At 41.7% G+C, this 24,332-nt stretch overlaps 1 protein-coding gene across 4 annotated transcripts in view; it reads right to left on the bottom strand.

The window, feature by feature from the left end:
- arhgap36 (Rho GTPase activating protein 36) overlaps nucleotides 1-24,332 on the bottom strand; it is a 58,992-nt gene that overhangs the window by 4,491 nt on the left and 30,169 nt on the right. For all 4 annotated transcript variants that reach the window (XM_023422710.2, XM_023422711.2, XM_087178342.1 and 1 more), the window contains exons 2-8: nucleotides 21,067-21,223; nucleotides 13,402-13,470; nucleotides 5,265-5,581; nucleotides 1,705-1,921; nucleotides 1,496-1,551; nucleotides 796-946; nucleotides 542-690 (exon numbers count right to left, since the gene is read on the bottom strand). In XM_023422710.2, coding sequence (XP_023278478.1) covers nucleotides 542-690; nucleotides 796-946; nucleotides 1,496-1,551; nucleotides 1,705-1,921; nucleotides 5,265-5,581; nucleotides 13,402-13,470; nucleotides 21,067-21,223 — 1,116 coding nt within the window. The remainder of the gene's footprint in view (nucleotides 1-541; nucleotides 691-795; nucleotides 947-1,495; nucleotides 1,552-1,704; nucleotides 1,922-5,264; nucleotides 5,582-13,401; nucleotides 13,471-21,066; nucleotides 21,224-24,332) is intronic.

The raw sequence follows: 24,332 nt of genomic DNA, 5'->3' as shown, positions 1-24,332 counted from the left end.
GGGAGGGGGGAGGGAGCAGGAGGAGGAGTGAAGAGGAGGAGGATGTGAGGAAGGACAGAAAGGCGAGAGGAGGATTTTGGATGGAAGGATGTGAGATGTAGTTTTATTACAACGGTTGTCTAGTTTTAAAGTACTACAGAGGACGTTTTCTATCATTTTCAAAAACACAACATATTGTTTTAGATTCTTTTCAACATCACAAACATCAAACTTTTAGTGGGAAAAAAGCAAGAAAACAAAATACACGTGTGTTTTAAATTTCCCAACAACGTAGCCGTGTTGAATATTAAGATTTCTTTCTAGACTCTCAAATCTTGGATGTTGTATCTTTCTTGGAGACGTCGTTAAACATGCAAATCAATCAGTATGGTCCTTTAAAGGGGCGTTTCACCAGTTTAATGTGTAATCCTTTAATGGACAGATTAAATACAGAATGGTCAGATATACTGAGATATATATAAAAGTCATCAGGGTTATTTCCTCAGACATTAATCAATGATGAGTAAACTGCCCCTTTAAAAACGGATCAGCTGTGTCGTACTTCCTCGTCGTTGGTTCCTATGCTGTCCTGGGCGAAGCTCTGCACGGTGTGCAACAGGGTGAGGAGGCGCAGCAGGGTGTCACAGTTACAGGGAGGGAGCAGGTAGAGGAGGTGCTGCAGGTACTGGAGCTGGTCTGCTCCTCTCAGCACTGCAGGAGGCGGAGGAGGAGGAGATGAGTATTATCAATCAATTCATCAACCAATGGGTGTGTTTGTGTGTGTGTGTGCGTGTGTGTGTGTGTGTGTGGACGTACGATTGGCGTGCAGGAAGGCGGGGTAGAGCTCTCTGGGCAGCAGAGGATCAGGGATGTCCCTCAGAAACTCTTTGAGCAACGCTGCGACATCATGGACGCTGTGTTCCTCGTCCAGCTGGACGTCCACCCCCACGTCGAAGTCCTCCCGCAGCTGAGGAGAACACACACACACACACACACACACACACACACACACACACACACACACACACGAGGAGGTCAAATAAAGACCACTTCTCCCCGGTGAACAAGATTTCTCAAAAACAGGATATCACACATCATCAGATTATAATTATCTGCCAGTGATCCGTGACGAGGCGCGACAGGAAACACGGACAGTGAATCAAACGTCACGACAGGAAGTGAACTGATGATGCTGCTGCACCGACACCTCCGCACTTCGTCATCTTCAACCCAAGTGGTGGAGAGACACGGAGATGGAGGGGTGAGTTTTCCAAATCTTAAAAGCGTCACAGCAGCTTTTACTGATGTTTCTTATATATATAATAATAATAATAATAATAAGTAACATTTGTCCCCAGCTTCAAGACACTCACAGTTTAGTGTTCACCTTTGATATTTTCATGATGAGCCTGTGAATTTCACCCTGATGGAAATGATGCAGCCACTCACCTGAAACTTTAGTGTGTGTGTGTGTGTGTGTGTGTGTGTGTGTGTGTGTGTGTGTGTGTGTCCTCACCTGTCTCACTCTCTTCTTCGAGCTTCCCACTCGGAAAATCCCCACAGTCTGCAGACCTGTGGAGACGAAAGGCTTCATTAAAGTTTTGTTAATTAATGTACATTTACATGGACAACCAGCAGCAGTAGTTATCAGTCGTTTTGAGGGTTTGTTACATTTGTGCACGAGAGAAAAGAAAACAACCCCCCCCCCCCCCCCCCGTGTCTCACCGTGGGTCTCGATGTGACTGCAGCACCTCTCCATCACGCGGGGCACCTGTCTGTAGATGGGGTTGAGGCTGAGCTTGTTCTGGGTCCTCCCCTCCGACGAGCCGCCGCCCGCCGCCTTCTTCAGCTCCAGCTCGGCCGGGTGTGAGAGCTGCAGCGCCTCCAGCAGGCGGGACTGACTCTCCACGAGGTCGGAGATGGAGTCCACCGACAGACCCCCCTGCGAGAGATTATTTCATTTTTAGTTTTAATTGTGTTTCTTCTCCAGTCATACGGGTGTTGAGTGGTGTGGTGCTGGATAATCTGCTCCTCAGGTTAATGTATCAGGAAATCTATAAATAAAGAAAATGATCTCATAATATTCAGAACAGATGTTAAGAGAAGTTAAAAGTTGTATGATGTGAAGGTTGAGTTTAAAAAATAAAAGTCGTTACATACTTTGTCCACTAGAGGGCAGTGACGTTTGTTTTTCAACACTCAAATCTTCCTGTTTTGGTCACAACTCATAAAAATACATTTAAATGGATTTTTGACAAAAATAAATAAATAAGATAAACTAAAGGTCCACTTACTAGCTTTTTCTGGTGGGATGCGATTGAAAGCTCCATAAAAAGCTAATAAGTGACACCTTGAGTTAAGATTATAATTATAATAACTACATGATTTGACCAGATCTAGAATGAAATGTCACGCACAGTGGAATATAATGATAAATGCAAGTAAAATATGTATCATCTGTATGTTACATCAGCTGTTTTACGATCAGGTTTTTCAAACTTTTAATAATTGCTATCAGCTTCAAAAGATCCAGTGTCCTGCTCTAATGGATTTTACCAAATGTAAATCAGAGGAGAAACTTTTGCTTTAGTTTGTTGGTGGTTTTGAACAACATCAAACTAATACGTGTGATCCAGAGAGTGATTTATGAAGTCAGTGATGAGGGGATGACGAGAGAGAGAGAGAGAGAGAGAGAGAGTGAGTGAGAGAGAGACGCTGACGTTTAACTGGATGAGAAACAGATCAAGACTAATTAGAAACAGACAAAGCAGGGAAAGAAAACATTTACATTGCATGATGGAGACAGAAAGACGAGCAGTGACGGAGGAAAAAAAAGGAAAGAACATTTTCAGACGGATGGCAGGAGAACAGAAGAGTCTCATCCCAGAGTTGGCATCCAATAAATACCTGAGGAGCTGAAAAAAACGAATACCACAGAAAATATAAATCACTTGTCGACAGTGATTTCTGGAGTCGGAGGAATTTTCAGCTCAGGAGCCACGAAACGAGAAGATATTTATTCAGTAAATGGAAGTTTTGTCTCGTTTAAAACCTTCAGTATTTTAGGAAACCTGGTTTGAATTCCTGAAATATAGAAAAAGCAGTGGCACACTCACATGAAAATATCAAGTATGATACACAACCTGCAACCTGCCATTAGGAAAAGTTTAAACCTGAGACTTATGCATAAATCTCCCTCCTAGTCCACGTGGGGGAGGTGCGGCTACTTAACGTTATAAAGTCGTCACAGCAACTTCTTCTTCTCTTCCACTAAACATCTTGTTCCAGCCATTAAATTTCAACCTTCACTCCGACTGTGTACGTCATCGGTGTAACGCCACCGAGCTGCAGCTGCGTCATCTATCAACCTGAAGATCTCCAGCCAAGTGTGTGTGTGTGTGTGTGTGTGTGTGTGTGTGTGTGTCATTAGTTCAGATAATATAAACCCGTTTCATCATTTAAACGCATTAAGTGGGGATTTTTAGTGATGTGAAGTTTGGATTTCTACACAAACATTCAGACTCTTATCCTGCAGTTAAAGATGAAAAGACAAACTTAACTTCTGTTTTATATTAAATAATGATATCAACAGATTGGAAAATAAAAAAGTTTTTCAAACAGTTTATAGGAGAACTGGATTATAATATTTTTTACACTCAGTCATTTATACATGTTTATTTTTATACAAGCTGGAGCGGAGGTGGAGGAGTGTGTGTCGGCATGTGTGGGGGAGAGATTCAAGTTTATTTGGACAAAAATTGTGTCCCATGTTAATTAACTGACTAATTAACTTTACAATTAATTTCTATATTAAATTAAAGTTTTTTTACTTGTCGGATATAATAAAAAAAACATTTTGTTTCTCCGACTCACAAACATCTGCTGGATGTTAAACTAAATAAAGTTTATGGCCCAACTCAACACGTCCATTACATGTAATCAGACATTACACACGTGTGGCGGCCTGCGGAGTGACGTCAGGAGTTAAAAAGGAAAAAATGACTGTATTTATATAATCTATCAGTCTTGTATTCTGATACAACTGGATATCAGGTCTTTCCAAATTAAAAGTAAACAAGAAATTCATGTCGTGTCATTTTCTATGGAACATTTTGTTAATAGAGACGTGACACTTTATGATAAATATTGTATTTGCTTCTGTCCTTTAACGTCTTATTTTTAACTATTTTTTTATGAGAATACTCACTATGAATAATAACAGCTGTTATTTTAACATGAAAAACAGAAACTGTCGATTCTCTAGCGTCTCAGGCCGCAGGTGTCACCTCGGCCAATCACAGGCTCAGGCTCATTCTCCACCTCTGACTTGACTCTGTTTAGGAAGATTTCAGGGACTGAAATCAAACTGAAAACTGAAAAGTCAGAGACAAAAATACATTTTTTGAATTTGACGCCCCCCGGTGGAAATGATGCTCTTGTGTAATTTAAATATTTTCAGGGTTTAAACCCTTTGATCTCACAAAAAAAAACCTAAATAAACACAAAATTGTGATGGATATTTTCACTCTTAACATTTTAACAGGGAACAGGGAATTAATCAAACAAGTAATCAACAGATAATTAGGTGCAACCCTTGACTACAGTATGATGTGATTATTTTTGTCACGCCTGCGCTCAGGCCGGACTGTGTGTGCAGTGTTTACCTCACTGATCGCTGGTTCGGGTTCGATTACCGCGCGCTGCGGCTGTAATAATACTCATTACCGGCTTAAGCTAACGACCGTTTCCAGATCAAGGTGGAGGGAATTGCAGGGTGTGATGGCCTCGAGCGCAGAGAGAGTTAACACACACACACACACACACATACACACACACACACACACACCCACACACACACACACACAGACAGAAGAGCAAAAAACACACACACAGCACCAACGCAGCATTTTACGTACAAACACATGACTGTGGAAACAAATAGAGGAATTTGTTGTGAAAATGTTTACAGCTGGAGATGCAGTCGGAGATTAACTAGCTGAACTGTGGAGGCCTTCATTACAGCCCATACACACACAGAGGAGAAGGTCAAAGGGTCAAAGGTCACTGATCCATCTGACAGTGTTACAGAGGCACTCCTGCATGACTGTGTTCGTTCATAAAGCTTATTTCTGTTTCTCTCTCTGGATCCACAAAGTAAAAATTCAATAAAACTTTTATATTACTTTTTTTTTTTATAAATAAACTTTTTCTTGGATATATATATATATATATATATATATATATATATTCAATTCGGAGATGCCTGTGTGTGTATTCATCCTCACCCTCCTCTGTCCTCGGCCGGTGTTATCCAGAAACGTGGGCGACAGCGGTTTGTTCTGGTTTTCAAAAATCGGCGCCGGAGCCACCGAGTTGGCGGAGGGTGACCCGGGCCCTCCTCCGCCCGTGATGGACGAGGAGCCGACCAGCGGCTTGTTCCCGTTGAAGAACTGCCGCTTCTCGGCCCGGAAGCGCAGGATGCTGGCCTCCAGGTCCAGACAGTCGCGCCTGCTCTCCTTCAGGGCGTCCTGCCGCAGCTTGTACGCCCGGTCGTTGGCGATCACCTGGGAGAGGGGGATGCCGAACGCCTTGGGAGCGGATTCTGAAGGAGGAGAAAAAGAGGAGACGAGTGAGACACCCGAAGCTGTAACTTCCACTTCAAGATGAACAGTTGACAACGGATCCAAAGGTTATGTGTCATGTGAAAATGGTCACTGACACCCGACTCCCATCATCTCTACAGAGCGACACAGCCTCTTTTAAACCTCTTTAACATCCTTCTGGTTCAATGCAACACTGATGATACTTTTGAATCTCAAGGCAAAAAAAAAGCCTTTAAGTTAATTTATTTGTTTAAAAGTTGATGAAACCATCTCTTTATTAAGTGTTTAAGCGTGAGAGAAACAACAGTTCCCACAACAGAGGAGTGAACACAGCTTCTTTTGTTTTAGCAAAGTAGAAAGAAATGTGGTCTGGATGTCAGAAATAAATAAATAAATAAAGAAGGGAAGCGAGTGCTTATCAATCTGGCTTAATCCGACGGTCCAGAGAGACATGGTTGCAGACTTTTCCCTGATATGGTAGAGACACTCAAAAGCTCTCAGAGGATGATTCACACAGGAGATGATACACTTATTTGGTGTTTTATAAAAAACTCCATGGATCCACATTGTTTCATTCTCTTTGCAGTTCATATCCTCAGACACCAGCCCCGAACTCAGTATCAAGATAAATGAGAAGATTAATAAAGAAATTAAAATAAAAAATAAAAAGAAACTGTCAGTATTATTTATTTCAAGTCTGTGTTAAGTGTTAAATATTTCCTAAACGTGTCCAACATCACATCCGTCATAGAAAACACAAAGTCTCCCCCTTTCCTGCTTTTAAACTAAATCTTCATTTGGACATTTAAGAGCGGAGCAAAGTTTTCATAATTCTTGAAAAACTGTCAAAATCATTTTAAAAAAACACTTAGAAAAAGCACTTCTTCTTCTCCAGGAAAAACATTTTATTTTTTTACATTAAGCAGATTTAGCGTGACGACGCTGACGCTGTAAATCAGAGGCCGAAGCAGAACTGGAGCCTCGACCGAGTCTGGTTTTATTTGCAGGAACACATTCCTGTCTGCTGATAGCATCTGAACTCCACAACAGGAAGATGGCTCCACTTTCATCTCCACGGTGACAGACTCTTTTTTTTGTTCAGAGAGAAATGATGGACGAAGTGGAATCACACACACACACACGAAGCCGTGACGTCACAGTTTCAGGTGTATCAGGTGTGTAATGAAGGTTTCTCAAATTTATTTAAGCTGCATTCTTGATATGAAATTTTTTTTTTTTTTACATCCACCTCATCGTGTTGTAGTACGAGTGACATGAGGATGATAAATCATAGTGAACACATAATGCATCAAGGAATGTCACAGTGTTGCCATGGTTATCGATTCATTTATGTTTGCTGTTGCATAATTATACAGATCACATAAACAGATCACTTCCTTGATATTAATCCAACGAATGAATGCTCAAAATCACAATCGCTAATCACAAAATCATGTTGATTTGTTTTGCTTCCGCACCCACAAATGAACTCCAACCGGAGACCAACCTGAAAACCAGAGGCCTGCGGCGCCACGAAGCAAATTCAACATAACCAGGATAACTTTTTGATATCTGGCTTAACTGAACCAAACCTCGGCTGTCCTGGATAACCTGTACTACCAAAAGCTGGTTATCAACTGGCTCAGTTGGATTTAACGTGATAATAAAAGCACTTAATATGACATGATCCTGCAGGAATGATGGATCTGATTGGTTAGTAGTTGGGGCTGTTGACTGGTTTTGATTTGATCCTCTGAAGTTTCACCTGCTCCGGGGAAAGTAAGGAGTTACCATGGTGATTTACTGAAAATCCAGAGTTCAACCTGAAATTACCTCGATAACCCCAAAATCCTGCTTTTGTAGCACGCGCCTCGGGATCTTGTCCTGCCTTTTTCAGGCTCAGTTTGGTTCTAACCGCCTCATTTATGTTCCGCCGCCGTCGAGAAGAGTTGGTGCGACGGAATGAGAGACCAGTATCAGAATAAATGGAGCAGGAGAGATTAAAGTGGATGTGCCTCTGTAAGGGCGGAGAGACCGAGAGTGAGGGAGAGCTGAGCCTGAAGTGGTGGACACATAATGGACTTGATGATGAAATGAACGTGCAACCTCGTTAACTTGGGAACGCAGCGATCGCCACGGCCCTTCACACAGAGATTAGAGGCTCAGGTAGACGAGGGGTATAAGAAGAGACGGGGTGGATGGAGAGCGCAGGCTAGAGAGGGATAACCAGGTAATCCTGTTAGAGCAGCCGCAGTCACAAACCAGACATCACACTCAGACTGATACAGGCTTACTGCGACGCCAGCGGTACAGGCTGCAGGTTGACGCCGTCATCGCGGGAGTTTCGTGGTCGGCAGCTCGGTTAAAGCCGCAAATCCTTCGCTGTGCTGCGTCACATGACCACAACAGTTCGAGCACACGCCTCGATCTGGCACAACCCGCAGTAAAAATCCAGTTAGAGAGGTGAACTAAGGGCATTAAGAACAACAATAACAAAAGCAGCGGCTTGGATTAATGAGCGACAGCAACAATTAAGAGAGCTGATTAGATTGAATCTGCGAGAGAAAACAGACAATCATCTGCAGATATTCGCACACGGCTGCCTGAAGTTGGTGAAACGAACACAAACTAACGCTCTCTGGAAGTAAAAACCTGCAAAGAAAATTTAAAAATGATGAAAGATAAGGGTTGCAGGTTTGATATTTGGAAATCTAATGTTAGATTTGTCCGTTACTGATCCCTAAATATAATTTTTATTTCAACATTGTCCCAAAAACAAATCAACTCGTTTCAAGATTTTTCTCTAGAATTGACGGTATGTTTGGGAAATACTTTTACTCTTCTTTCCCTTAAGTGTGATAAGAAGAGCAACACCAACCTCAGTCTGTGTGCAATGGAGCAGGAGTGTGGTTAGCCTAGCTTAGCATAAAGCACTGGAAACAAAATTATCTTCTGGCCATCTCAGATTTTTTAAACTTATTTTAAGAAAAAAAGAAAAAACAATCTTAATATGATTTTTGTGGGGCAGGTTCTGTAACCCTGATCCGTCCAGTTTAAGGACAAGCTCTTATCCATCCTGCAAAGCTGGAATATAAAGCGACTCCTCCACTTTTACAGCGCCTAAAATACACAGGAATAGACTGGGGTTATAAAAGGCTACTGAGGCATTAGAGTTCACTCTGCATGTGTCACTCACATGCACGAAGCAGGAAACACCGAGCAGATTAATCAGGCTCCGTCTAAACTTAAAATGCTCACATCCAAAGAATCGTTAACCGCCGCGATTTGTTTGAATGAAAACACATGGAGGACCAACACACACACACGTGCACACAGTCACACTGAGAGGAGTCCCAAGCGGGTCAGACAGCCAATGGCAGGATGCCCCGCAAAGCTTTAAAGATACGGGATTGACTCATCTTGAAATAACTCACAGGTTGAGTTGAGAGTTTATTCATTACTTACAGTAACGTAACATATAAAATCATCTTAAATCTTACATTGTGATGCAGGATTTGGCAATTTCAGCATCAAACATCAGTTTGAGATTTATAATCAACTTGCATTAAAACATCTCTCAGACAGAATTTCTTGCTGTAAAGTAAATCTGGGAGTGAGCAAAACGTTTTTCTTCTGTTCAACTTTCAGCTTCTTGATTTGTGATTGATCGACTCTGACCTGCCCTCATCCACGTGGGCCTCCGCCAGGTGCCAGGCTCACGGATAAGCTCCTTATTGGCCGGTTGCCAACTAGCATTAGCTTGTTAGCCACACGTATAAGTTTGCTGGGAGTCACAGAGCTAACGATGAAAACAAAACCAGTCACAATTCACTTTTGGCTACTAAGCAGATATTGTAAAACACAATGGCTCATCCAGGTTATGAAACCTGCTCTAAAAGACTGAGACGACCATTATAATGGTCATTTACTATGTTATGCTCCTTTCTGCCAAACAGCTCCAGCTACTAAAGCAGCCACAGTAACTGAACTAGGGTTAAATTAGGATCTTTAAATCCCAGCTGTGCATTCCTTGCGTTTCAGCTGCATCTTAAGAGCTATAAAGATTAGGTTAATTAGTCAGTTAATGAAAAAAAAACTAAAACAGTGTTGTTGTTGTTCTCAAAGCAGCTGCTGGCTGCTTTTACGGTAAGTTATTTCTGCTTTATAAAATGACAGATACAACATTTTGTTTCTGCCTGTAATTCGGAAAACGCCTCCCCCAGGTCAGGCAGTGTTTTGAGGGGCAAAGAAACCAAATATGAACCCGGGTTCTGTGGTAGAAACCCGTGGAACAATCCCTTTAGTACAGTACACACCGACCACATATGGCTGCTTGTATATACATATGATGCATGCCAATCTAGACCGGAAACTAGGAGGTTAGAGGTTGTGTTTTGTGTTGTAATCGTTTCAGTGTGGTGTTACATGGAAACAATACAAACATTCATCTCTCATCTTCATCAGCAGCTGCCATTTTTCAACCTTATTTTGATTTAATAACATTAAATTATCCTTCTCGCTGCTTATTAAAACGATGAATCATTGCTCTAAAACAAAAACAAACACATCACCCCGCGTAACCCCAGGACATTTAAAATACAAAAAAAACAACATCCCCCGCCAACTAGAATGCGCTCTTTCCATTGATCGATGTCGTACGCACTGCACTTCATGGCCCAGTTTGATCGGTAAGCCCGTGCTTATTCCTCAGTCTTGACGTCTGTTGGCAGGAACAGCCACGTTTGCTGGCACCTTAATGCCAACGATGACAGTGTTGGCCGCCTGCGCTCGAGGTGTGTGCTTGTTTAAGTAAATAGTTGAGGATTTAATGGCTGGCTGTGGCAGCTTGGAACTGCTGGAAAACACTTATCAGAGCCGGCAGCCCAGCTAATAAGACATTTAGACATTAACAGATAAATGATGATATAAAATGTAAAGAAAAAGGAGGAAGGTTTGGTCAAAATATTTGCTAGCATTATTTATTGATGTATTCAGTTATAATTCTTATTAATCTGATGATCTTTTATTGCTGTTCCTTATTATTATTATTCCTTTTGTCACATTTAGGACTCTGTAGATTTGTGCAGCATTGGGGAATATGGATAAAATCCTGTCCAAGAAGCTGCCTGGTTCTCAGTTGAAGGTAAAGCAAATAAGTCAGACAGCAACACAGCTGCATGTGTTTGACTGGTTCATGCCTGATTGTTCAGGAATCTCACTGCTATTCCTCTTTAATGTTTCTCAGGGGAGCGTCTGTTACTGGAAGACTGGAGGAGATATATTTAGATGCTGTTCAGCACTCGCTCCTATTTTTTTTCTGTCACCACACCAGCAGCTGGATGATAATATTGGTCCTCCGGAGATTTACAAACCTTGTGTTTAGTTAACAGACTGTCCTCTGTGTAAACCCCCCTGGTCCATACACAAAAACAGGAGCAAATTATAGGAAGCTTATAACTTCTAGTTGACCCTTGTTTCCTGAGAATAAAGTCTGAGAAAACACTAGAGAGAGGCCAAAGCAGCAGATCGAGAGAGACGGTTTGTACGACGCATCATGTCGAGACAATGTGAGAGATCAGTGGGGCGCAGGAGGAGGAGGAGGAGGAGGAGGAGGAGGAGGAGGAGGATGATGGCAGGCTTTTTGTCTGAAACAGGTACAAACACATGACCTAGTTTGTTTTAAGCAGGTCCTCACCTCTTAACACCACAGGTCGTCCAAATTAAGATTTGGCCCTCGCTCTTTAGCCGCACACACCAACACTGGGTTCTGTGTCCAAGCTGCGACACCACCAGCTGCCTTCAGCCATTTGACTCCCTCAGACTCCTCCCGCATTAGCATTTATGTGGAAGTAAATTATTCATGTTCATCAAATGTTGTGTATTCTCTGCTTCTGCAAGGAGATCTGAGACTTAAAAGCAGCAACTAAAGAACTAAAATTTGTTAAAAACCTTGTCATGATATCCTGATGCACCAAACGGTTGGTTACACGGAACCATCAGGGAAGGTTTAGTTGGAAACCGTTTGGAAAAGGGAAGGCGCTTTCCAATAAATACCTGGCAGGTGATTGGACGAACCATCTGTCTGTTCTATGACGTAGTAAGAGAGCGCCGAAGGGGAAAGACAGCAGATCAACAAGCCGCAGTCTGAGGAGCTTTGAAAGCGAGTTAAAACGTCGCTGTGAGATTGTTGCATCTTTATAAAGGAAAATTTGTTGCCTTCATCCATTTATAACCCAGGCACAGATGATCTGAGATCTCAGACTTATGCACCACAGGAATGCTTTATCAAATCAAGGGCAAAGCTGGAAAACCTAAAAAACAAACATTGTGGTTCTTCTCATTATTCCTCACAGCCCAACATATTGGCAAACAACAACAACAAAAACACAATTTCTTCTCCCACACCAACTCCAGCGAGATGACAGTTACCACTATGTAATCCAGTTACATGTAATCTGCTACCTGCTGACCCCTGAAGGCCGCACAGTCATGCCTTCAGTAGTGGGGGAGCAGAGCCAGCGGGAGCGCTGCCAGGTCCCAATGTTCTGTGTTTTGATTAGCAGGGTTGGCTTCAGCTAAGTCCCTGTGTGTAAGAGGCTGGAGGCAGGATTTACAGACCTGCACAGACATCCTGGGAGAGTGTGTGTGTGTGTGTGTGTGTGTGTGTGTGTGTGTGTGTGTTGTGTGTTTTGGCTAGAATCTCGCCCTGCTGTGATAATCACCTGGGAATAGAGAACATCTCTTTATGAGAGGTTGGGGTCACATGGTGCAGATAGAGAGAAAAAAGGAGAAGGAGGTAGAGAAAGTAAATTATGATGAAGTATAAAGAGAGAGGGCGAAAGAGTGACAATTAAAACCCAATCACGTCAGCTCTAGTTATGATTGTGCCTTTATTTCCCCCAAAATGTTGAAACCTTTGGGGCAGTCGCCTATTTTATTTGGTTGGTTATCAAAGATTGAAAATACAACAGAGCATGTCAAAGAGAGATTAGCCACACTACTTTTTAAAAAGGAGCCATTTGTAAGGTTTTGCTATTGCTACATAGCCACCGTTAGCATCAACAGCTACTTACAAGTCTTGCCAAGAGCTTCAGCCATCGTTGTGTTTACGTACGTAGTTTGACGCTGATCTCATAGCGTTTCTTCCAGACTGGTAAGTAAACAGCTGTTAATGCTAACGCTAGCTATGTAGCAGTAGCAAAACTTACAAATAGCTCCTTTAATCAGAGTTTGTATTTATCCGATAGCTGGGTTAAAAAAACATGAGCAAACAGAGAAATTACATCACTTTAAACAACGTAATTGTAATGAATAATCTTTTATTTACGGTGCGGTGTGCACGTAAACATGCCCTTCTGAAAGAGCTGTGTTTGCGTCTGTACTGCTGACACAGCGTGACTGTGGAACAGCTCTACGAGGTTTGTGCCCATTCATTATTTAGTTTATGTTATAACAGCGCAGGAAAGCAGCAGAAACAATGAAACACAAGCTTGACTGGGTGAACCCTGCGTGAGTCAGTCTGCAGGCCTGAGCCTCTTATGTTTTATAAACACAGTATTTCAAGAATGCGAGACCATTAGCGGTAAAAGCCGCTGGACGTCAGTGGCGATGATGCCGTTTCAATAAGGACAAGGGGCTTTTGTGTTTGGTCATATTTACTGCAGCAAACACTGAGTCTGTGGGTGTCAGGTCATGGAGGAGCGTCATAGGAAAAAAAAAAGAAAAAACACATTCAACACGGATTATGAAAGGAGACCAAATGTAGCCGGAGACTGTGTCGTGTCTGACCATGTGTCTTGTGTATTCGTGTTGAACTCACCTCGCTCTTTCTTTTCCTTTGAAAACGAGTCAAACTTCCTGCGCAGAGATTTTCTCCGTTTGCGTATTTCTGTGAGAAAAAAACAAAAAGAAAAAGAAAAAGTCACCATGAATAAAATTGTTAGTGATGCTCAAGTATGTGCATCACCAACAAACAATGCCCGAACAATGAAGACTGTTGTATTCATTCTCTGATGTCTGTCTTTCATTTATTTAGTTATGTAAGTGTGTTTACACCGTTCATGTGTATTTCCATGTGCAGTGCTCGTTAAGATGATGAAGGATCGCTGCACAAACACTCGCCTATACATGAAGGAAACATTCATCTCTTGTCCTTTTATCAGCTCTCAATTAACTTAATAAACTCAATCATCTCTTCTTTCACTCACACACACTCACACACTCACACAGCCAATTCAAACCTTCATTACGACCTTTTCTTTCCTCTCTCTTTCAGTTATTATCTCTTGCTTCTGAGTGCTTGTACCTCTTCCTCAGTTCTAAGAATAGCATGGAGCCTTTCAATGGACGAGACCTCGCTGTTTGTTTGAATAGCCCCTTTGCTTAATGGCTGTACCGCCCCAGACATGAAAGACAAAGGGCTTTGGTGTGTATGTGTATGTGTATGTGTGTGTGTGTGTATGGGTTTATGACAAAAGACTGGAGAGAAATATACAGTATATAATATTTAAGGGCCTTGAACTAAAGGTGAAAAAAAAAAAATCAACCTTTAAAACATCTGAAATCATCTCTTCCCTTGCACTGAAATGATTTCCAAATGTAATACTAACCTTTATTAGTACTGAATGAAAAAATAAAGATTTGTGGATAAAGATAACTGTGTATACACAGAAGGCTTAGCTTAGCTATCGTTAGCTCACAGTAGCTATCGTTAGCTCGTCAGGCAGCAGTGAAGCCTCGAATAAATTCAACATTGTCAATTCAGTTTAGGATTAAGCTCAATTTTATATTTCAACACAACATGTTCATTCTCATTGGTTTTTAAGTGAATACCCTAAAGTGTCCATGAGAGAGATGCATTAGCTAGAAAGCTAATATTAGCAGCAGCTCAGTGCCGGTGGCTCTTTCATTCTTATGTCCCAGGCTGTTATGATGTTACTGCTTCATGTGATTAAGCGTAAAATTCAATGCTTTCATCGACTACATGCAAAGAATTTCTCTGTGGGGAAAAAACTAACGCAGAGACACGGGACGTTGTCATGACACCAACAGATGGAAAAATCCCTTTTAGGACGTGTAGTTTTACAAAGACGACCTGTATTCTGCGCTATAAAAATTCAATCTAATTTCACTTGGACTGTGAGAAAACATCCATTCCTGACATGTTGTGCCTCCTTAAAGCCCCTTCAGTCACATGAAGATAATTTCAGTGCAGCAACAGCAAATCTGTGCTGGTGGTTGACGAATAAGAATGAGTGGGCATCTGTTGCAGCAGCTCTATTGTGTGTGTGTCTATGTTTATACTGTGTTTATAGTGTGTGTGTTTTGTTTCGACTCTTTTTTACTAGCTCTACATCCTCCCCCTCTGACTGGGCTTACGTAGAAGAATCCATTGTTTGGGTTTGTAAAGCTGCTGTTTAGAAATCACTAATTCAAGTTTGGGTCTTTTCCCTATTAAGGAACGAGCGGGGCTCCCAACATTGCACAATGTGCCTTGTGAAATAGTTGTGATGCTAAAAAGGTGGAAATTTGTCTCTTTTCCTTCCTTAAAAATTTGCAAAATTTTAAAAAAGCAAGGGAAAGGAGAAGAAAGTGTGTTTGTGCCCATGTGAATGTGTGTGAATGTGTGTGAGCTGTCAGGATAAAGGGGTCAAATTCCCATGACTACAGGAAATTAAAGTTTATTTCCAAAGCGCTCGGCCCCTCCCACCACGCACACGCCACCTCCAGCTGAGCCTGATCTCCTACCGACCGAGTGTGTGTGTACATGTACACACACATATGAACTCAGTGAATGATTACATAATGCACATTCACAGAGAGCCGAGATGACAGACAAACACAGAGAGGGAACGCAGACCTGGAGTTTCTAAGTATAAAAGACTCTCAGATATTTCTCCTGCAGTTTTGCATCATTATTTGTTCTTGGCAGAAACTTTCAGATAACTGCATCAGGGGCCGATAACAAATTGTACAAAAATGGCGACCAGTCGCCTGAATCCAGCACATCTGGCTTTTTTAAAGCCGTTTCACAATGTGCTCAGCTGCTTCTATTTAAAATCAGGTGCATCATTGAATTCCTGAGCCAAATAGTTCTCCAACCCTAACGACTATAAACTGTAGGGTCGTTTGCCCCGGCCCTCGGATACGGGGCATTTCCTGAATTAGAGATGACCCCACAGATAAACTGTTAAAAGCTACAGTGGGAAAATAAAAAGCTAACCTTTTTATGATGTGACAATCCCATGGTAAAGCTTTTGATAGGTTGGTTAGGTGTCAGCAACAATGGCTTGGGCAAAAATAGAGGATGTTCGTTGCCATGGTTACGGTTAAGGTGCCACTAGAGTGTCAGACGTCCCTTAACAATAAAATGTAATTATGGGTCATAATCTGCGTCCACAAACGACCCCTAGGGTCATTTTTCTTCTTCAAGCTGCTGTAAATGTAATTTCTCCGGGAAACGTCTGAGGGATTAAAACATATTGGTGTTTAACAACTGAAGAAGTAAAGATTTAAAGAAAAGGAAAGAGAGAAAGAGTGAGGTAATGAGGTATGAATGAGGTAAAACCCGCATCTTAGTAGCTCCAAAAATATTTAACCTCCTAAGACCCGAACTCTTGCATGGCGTGCATTTTTAATTTCTCTTTGCTATTTAGGCTGATTTGGACCTGAGAAAAATGATGTCCACATATGAGGACATTAGTTTTAAATTTCGATTACTGAGTGGCAGTATAATATCCTCATATGTGGTCACCGGGCCCTTGTTGAGAAAAAGTTAGTATTGTGGTCTAGAGAACCCAAAATGTGAGGTCCACATATGTGGACGCCAGGTCCTGGGAGGTTAAAGAAAATTTTGGCTCGAAAATGAAGTTTGAAAGCAGAAAGCGAAGGAGGGAGAAGGACCCAGTGGAGAGGAGGAAGACTGAGATGAAGATGGATAAAGTGAGAGAAATATTAAGACAGAAAGAAGATCAGAGGAAGAAGAGAACGAGCTGGTCCCTGCAGAGAGAGATCCAGAGAATGGGGCATGAGAACGAACCCAGCACCGAACCAAATAAGAGCAAATCTGTCTCATAACAACTGACACATTTCACCAAGAATCCACAGCAACCTGCCAGTGAAACACACACACTCTCATGCCCACAGACGGTTCCCTCACACGCCAACACATGATGGAGCCGTGCATGTACATGACGGTAAGACTGGCATATAAACAAGCCAGTTTGTACAAACAAACCAGGGCGGTTTTATGGCACGGAAGAGAGAAAAAGAGGGAAATGAGAAAGAAGAAAAAGGAGGAGATGAAGAGGAACAAAAGAGTGAAAGATGGGAAAAGTCAGAGAAACAGAAGTGGAGAAGAAGAAACCCGGTGGAGACAAAGCAACAGAAACCCGAAACAGGGAGGGGAGGGCGGCGGGAGGTGATGCTGAGACTGCGACAGACCGGGTGGACGGGGGAGATTTCACCCCAGGGGAGAAACTGAGAAAGAAGGTTCCCACACTTACTTACACAGTCTGCATGCCAGACATTTAAATTATGATCCAACTGTACACAAGAAAATAAACATCTTTTCTGTTATCTCTACTCTTTAAATAAAAAACTAAAAAGACATCACTATAGTATATACAATAGCTACATTCATTTAGCTATTTTAGGCTATGTTTGCAACGCTCCGAGCTTAAAACTTTAAACATAACTTATTAGATAAACAGTAAATTAATGAATATAAAACATGTGCAAAAACAGACTTCAGTTACCTTGTTTTAATTGATTAGCTAAAGCTTGTTAGCGGCAGAGAAAGTCCAGCTAGCCTAAGCTTACTGTTAGCTTACTTCTAGCTTTAGCTTACTGCTAGCTCTAGCTTTCCGTTGGTGCCAAATCTAAGGTTGTGAGAAGCTGGTTGGTTTATTTATAACAGGTGAATTGTTTTCCTGTGAGAAAAATGTAGGTACACATTTCTTTAAATTGAATTGTAGTGACTATTAGCTCCCCCCTTGCAGATGCTAACCGTTTAGCCTTATTATACACTCATGCTTATGATTGCCGTTTGGAGGCAGTTGTATGTATCTATGAAACAATGTTTTTATAGTCGTGCCATTTAACTAACAGAGACAATCTATTAATGTAAGTATTCCTATATAAGTATAAACAAATTGATTAAGCTGCTGTCTATAACTACATAGCACCTAATAGGCAGATGTGGTTATGACTGAGCTTAAATACACCGTCAGCTAGGTTATGCATGCTTATAAATACACACAGTACTACTAGGTTTTGTCCTTCACAGTAAAATACAACATTCCCTTAATGTACTGCACTAATCCTTGTATCATAGTGTATTAGCATCAGAGGTATTGTTAGTTCATTCACTTGTTGGGGAAGAAAATGCAGTTTTCTGTGTTATAAATTAAACTCTCCCACAGTTATCTGCCTCTTTCCATCACCTAACAACTTCACCTCCAATGAAAAGACGGAGGGTTTGAGTGTTTGTTTTTCTTACAAGCTCCACATCCTCCCTCTCTGACTGGGTTTACGTGGGCTGAAGCCATGTTTTGGGTCAATACAGCTGGTGCTTACAAATCGCAACTTCAAGGTGAGGTGTTTTTTCTATTAGGGGAAACACATGGCATCCGACACATCCCAGATTTTGAATATAAAAGTTTGAGTCTATGATTTTGATAATGCATGACTCAGAACAAACATTATATAAGATATGATGCAGAGACCATGACTAACTGTTTGGCTCTCCCGGACTCTAGAAATCCATGAAATTCTGGCTCCTGAAAACATCTGAACAGGTTGAGTCACAAAGCAGTAAACAGGAAGTGATTTACTCACTTTCCCATGAATTTTACTGTTTAATTGAACCCTGGTCTGATGGGAGATGGGAGAACAGAGAAGAGCATTCATGTAGGGCAAAAGGTTTCCAGAAAGTGAGGAGAGTAGGGAGGAGCGGGAGTCTCACAGGATGCATGTTGGTCTGAATGAAAACACATCATCATGCCTTTGTTACAGGGGTAAAACTGAGAGTTTCTCATATGTAGTTTTGGACTGACTAACGGTTCAAATGAACTAATGACTAAAAATAACTTGGGTATGAATTAGCTTTCTTTCATGGCAAAATGCATGGAAAACTTCAAACTTCCCTTTAGCTTGAACCCAGATGTGTTGTAGATGTGCACATCCCATAAAACATGAGCACAAAAAATGATAATAATCATAATCAATCACCATGGAAAATGGACATATTCAATATAACCTGTGAGTGCAGTGTTTTCACACGGCTCATCTTCCTGCCGATGGTTTTCACACCAAGGGAAGAAGAAGCTTGCTCACAAGTAAACATTGATGTAAGAAAAAAAAAAAACAAAAGCCAGTTCCAAGATTTCAAGTGTTTTCCGAGGAAGGAAATGCATTCGGCAGATAAAGATACAAACAAAGAGTCAAGTAGAGCGAATATCCAGAAAATCAGCGAAAGAAAAATGTGCATTTCCATCCACTACAGACATGTGAATATCATGAGTTGAGCTCATTTTGCTTTTAATCAATCACTGATATTTCTACCTCAGCCAAGCATGCAGACTTTTGTGTGATTCAATTTTTTTTCTTCTTCTTCTTCATTGAAAGTGTGCAAAAAAGTTTTATTGAGAGGAAAACTTCAGAGCACCTGGAAACTGCCCTTTGGAGCACGTGGCTTCGAGAAAAGTTGCAGAAAGTAAAGTGGTTGTTTCCCGCTCTGCAAGTTTTGACCTTGAGGGAATTAAAATCCCCGACTGCTGATGAGGTATAATTGAGCTTGAACTACTCAGAGAGAGAGAGAGAGAGAGAGAGAGAGAGAGAGAGAGAGAGAGAGAGAACAGGAGTCTGGGAGAGAGTAGCTGAGTCTGAGAAAAGTAGCTCACATACCAAACGGTCTCACAGGAGAACTACTGACAGATAATTCACACACACACACACACACACACACACACACACCAATCAGCTGTGTTTGTTACTTGAAATCAGCTTGTAATCTGCGTGACCTCACCGCTCCCTCCAGCCCCAGTAAATACGAGAGGAAACCTCCCGGTCTGCGGTCTTTTTTGAGGTGTTTGAAAGATTTACGGTTTGTTAGTGAGACGGTCTCACTTTTATTGGCTGGATTTAGTAGTTTAGAGTTCAGATGGATGAGACGACTGCACATAAACCGTTCCAGTGGCAAGAGGAGGAATGGCTTGTGCAAGTAAACAGCAGCAGAGGGGAAAGTGTTGAGGTATTTCCTGCTGTTATCAGAGATTAATGAAAGAGCTTCAATGCTTGAGAAATGCCTTCTTCCACACCAGAAAAATAAAAACACTGTGTTTAAAGCGACTTAAAATAACCTTAATTTGAGCTCAGCTGCAAAATATTCTTTCATAATAGTTTTATCTGGATTTTATCTGAACAACTAGCCCCATATCTTTTGGGGGGGGGAGATGAAAAATGGTCAATACCGAACTCCACTCAGAATCCTTTCAGTAGTATTTAAGATATCGAGTGAGGCATGTGTGTGACTAAACAAGTCATACAGCATCCTTTCCTTATCATAACCGACAGCTTGGACAGTTTACACTTGTACTAAATGTTTTTCTTTGACCAAAGACAGCGCAGCATCATTCCTCAGATTCACTGACGGACTGTTATGGCTCCCTCCCAACTGCTGGAGGGTTGACCTCGCCCTCAAGGGCAGTTCAACCTAAGTCTCTGAGGGAGTGGGTTCACCCAGGCAAATCTTCCCTTAACTGGCGCCAGGTTGACCATGTCACCATCAGCTCGCTTCACGATCAAGATAAACCGTCGATAGTCCCATTGATCAAGAAGCATGCGGTATTATCATGGGGTCCTGACTCCAGGCCTTTTGTGCACATACGAGTGTGTTTCAATGTTTTAACCCATTATCTGCAGACTGTGTACTTTTTGAACCTTGCAAAAAGGTTTTGAGAATAAAATTCATTTTAATAAACTGTGAAAATCTTGAATCAGCCAAGATGTGAAAGATCTCAAACGATAAACACAAAAAGACTGAGAATTACCAAACATGAACATTTTGACTAAAGACCAATATGAAGTTGGGAATTTCCTGTTTAGGGAAAAGTTGCTCTTTGGCAGCCAAATCCTAAATACCATGAAACTTTGGAAATCATTTTAGGAACACTTACCCCTCCCTTATTAAATCTATTTACATTTCTCTGGTTTGTGAGACATTTTATTGAAAGCGTCTTACAAGTGAAATATATGGGAAGCTCAAAGCCCCTCTCATGTCTAAGCTAAATATGAAGCTACCGCTAGTAGCTGGATATTTCTACATTTCTGCTTATAGAGATTGAACAACTTAGATACTGGAAACACAGTGACCTTTAATAGTTCTGGTAGGTGTATTTTCTAACTAGGGACAGAGCCGGGCTAGCTGTATTCAGTCTTATGCTAAGCTAAGTTAATTGACTCCAGGCTTTAGCCTCTCTCATACCTCTGGGGATGCTGATCTTGACGTCCAGGTCCCGCTCCTCCAGGTGGTACAAGGCCACTTCCTGTAACCTGGCTCGCTCCAGCTCCGACAGGCTCTGGATGGGCACCGGCTGCAGCCGCACGCTCTGTCCCAACATGGTCGCCCACGTGTGGTCCCCCTGTGGAGGAGCGAGAGCGGAGGACGACGGGTTAACGAGGAAAGAATGTAAAGATCAAGAAAGGTAAATGGAGGAACAAAATTTCTGCTCCCTCCGAGGATTTAACCAAAAAACCAAAAGCTTAAAAGACAAGATGGAAATCTGCAGTGGCTGTAATCAGTGAACATTATCAATCAACCATCAAGTTAAAAAGGAACCAAAAAAATTCAATTACTAACAGTGACTCACAACCGCTCAACTCTGTCCCTGCTTTAACGAGACCTTGTGCTTTAAGCTACAACATATATCCATCCATTGTGCAGAAGCGAGGAGTCGTAATCACACGGTCAATAACTCTCGATGGCACAAAGCGGCTGAATGCTCTTCGTAAATGTCCAATCAGAGGATCAGAGGGTCAAATGACTCTGTGTTTTTACAGTTTAATGAATGTCAAGTTTAAGTTTAATAAGAACAAGCTCAAACCTTTTTATTCCCCCTCTGGTGTCACGACATTTTCTTTTATATACAACATTAAATCGACTTTGCTACGTGTGAATTTCTTTTTCTTTTTAAACATTTTAACCTTTAAAAACTAACAATTCACTCCAGGTTTTTTCCCTTTTATTCAGTTTTTAGTTCTCATCATTTTGCCTACGTCTTTATTACTTTCCCCTTTTGTGCCACACTCACTTTTGTCTGTTGTCCCTGAGATTTCTGCACAATGAATGTCTCGTCTAACCTTCTTTTTCAAAAAGGGGGGGGGGGGGGACTCCACGCATTTATTACGTAAGCAGTTTACTCAGCGTATAACAAAGTGCAGCCTTGTCAAGTCTGAGAAAATGATCTTAAAAACATGTCATCAGGGTTGTATCAGCTCGACAGCGGAACGACAGTGGAGATGCATGAAAGCGAAATGTGTAATCTGGTGTTTTTGGAGCTTGATCCATACTTGCAAACATAAGCAAGGATATCTCAGCCTTTGTGCATGTGTATTGAATTATTTGTGTCGCCCCTGTTAAACTGGGTGCAACTGAAGAAAAGAATACTTATAATATTACTGAGTTATTGTTAGTGGATGAAACTTTTTTAGATATTCCCCAGTGGCGAGCTGGAGATTGTGTTTTTCTTCTCTGTGATCTGAAAGAGATGGTTTTGTGTTTTGTTTTGTTTTGAGTGGATGTATTTATCTGGAAAAAGTAGAAATGCTTAGACAGGCTGAGCTCCAGTTAATGAAGTTCCTGAGACTCTGTCGGAGCGGAGCCATGTATAATGTGACCCCCTTTTTCTGTGTGCAGTGATCCAGCTTCCCCATGGAGATTATTCTGGGTTAATCTCAAAATCTTTAAAGTCAGAGTTAATTTTAGGATTTTTTTTTTTCCCTGCAGTCGCACACAAAAAGCCTGGAGGGTTCAAATGCAGCCATACTGTCTTCCATGAGTCCAGAGGCGCACACACATGAACCAGCACTGGAGTAGACAGGTAGACTGGGACCAGTATATACACAGCAGTTAACAGGGAATAAGAACAGAGTGAAGCAGGATAACAGAGACGCAATAAGAAGAAAACAGGAAAAACATCTGAGCCGGAGTGAAAGAGCGAGGGAGTAAAGGCATCGTGTTTGATGGAGAGATGCAGCCACCACAGGTCAACGAGATCCAGACAAACACACTCCAGATCTGAGGGTCCGGGGCCTCGCGACCCGTTCAAGCCATCAGACTGAAATGTGGTTTTGATTTATGCGCGCAGTGCGTTGTGTGGTGAAATCCCTGCACGAAGCCGTTGAGGAAAACAATATATCAAGTCTGAGGAACGTTGCAAAACTCAATTTAGGAAGTGATATTTCCGTCAACAGACGCAGTCGATCCGGTTAATATTGGAGAAGAGGAACCGCTCTCTAAATCTATCAAATACATGCAGTCGAGTAAAAAGTAGAATATCTCCATCAGAAATGTTGAAGAGTAGAAGTATAAAGTCATAAAATGGAATATCTCCATCAAGAAATGTTGAAGAGTAGAAGTAAACCTTTACCTTTGGTAAAACCTTCATCATCGCTGCCCTCCCAGCAGGACAGTCAGTACAGACTCACGCTGTGCAGCTAAACATTTCTCAAACCCACAAACTTTTATTTCTTTTCTAGTGAAGATCACAAAGTTTCCCACGATGCCAAACACTGCGAGTCCGGCTGAACTTTGAGGAAACACAGGATGAAGTAACGCACAAAACGATGGATGGAGTCTTGAGTTTTGACCGTTTAGAGATAATAAAGCTTCAGTGATTCAAACTGATAAATAATATACAGGCTGCTGTGTGTAATATGGTTCGACAGTGTGGAATAGAAGAACAACTCGATGCTAAAGGGTTTCAACAAAAAACAAACAAACAAAACAAAAAAACTTTCCCATTATGCAACCTGACAGCTGTGACATCTGTTTTCACACGCCGACTCCTCATGACTGGTAAACAAGGCCTGGTGTGTAAAATTAGTGGACCCCCCCCCTGTGTAAGAAATCTTGCATAATGAAGCTTTTAAAAACACGTCTGATCATGAAACGGGGACTGATGCGTTCAAATGCATGGGAAGAGTTTCATCGTTAGACAATGCTCTGTAGGTGCAGGTGCTTTTTGCCACTGTAACTTTCGTATACACAGTTTTTCCGAATAAAAACCGCTCCAGGATTTATACTGTACCTGGAATCACAAATTAAAGTCTTACTGTAGCTCTCTGGTTTCTGTCTTTGGCCCCGACGGATGTTTTTTCCAGACTATGAGAACGACATGTAGGAGTTCTTATACTAATCTATGTTCCCCAATATGGCCTTAACACACAGGAGGAGATTTTCAGTCTTCATCTCCACCTCAGCAAGTCCTCCGGGATGTATACTTCCAGATGAGTGCGACTGTCTCACGTCTATAATGGGGACTGGGATAAAATCGGCCTCGGCCTTAATGCTGAACGTCACCAGACCAACGGACTGTGGTGACACTGGATTAAAGTTACCCACAGAGGCTGGGGAGGCCTCGTCTGGCCGAGGGTTAGCGTTGACATTTAGCCAAAGTGACGCATCGGTCAGGCTAAGAGAAAGTGAACCTATGCATTAGCTGGTATATTCTCTCTCTCTCTCTCTCTCTC

This window comes from Seriola lalandi, unplaced genomic scaffold, assembly GCF_002814215.2.
Source record: "Seriola lalandi dorsalis isolate HSWRI2012SDOR001 ecotype SW California unplaced genomic scaffold, Sedor1 jcf7180002054684, whole genome shotgun sequence".
In the NCBI taxonomy this organism is placed as follows: domain Eukaryota; kingdom Metazoa; phylum Chordata; class Actinopteri; order Carangiformes; family Carangidae; genus Seriola; species Seriola lalandi.
This window is presented reverse-complemented; position numbering and strand designations above follow the sequence as displayed.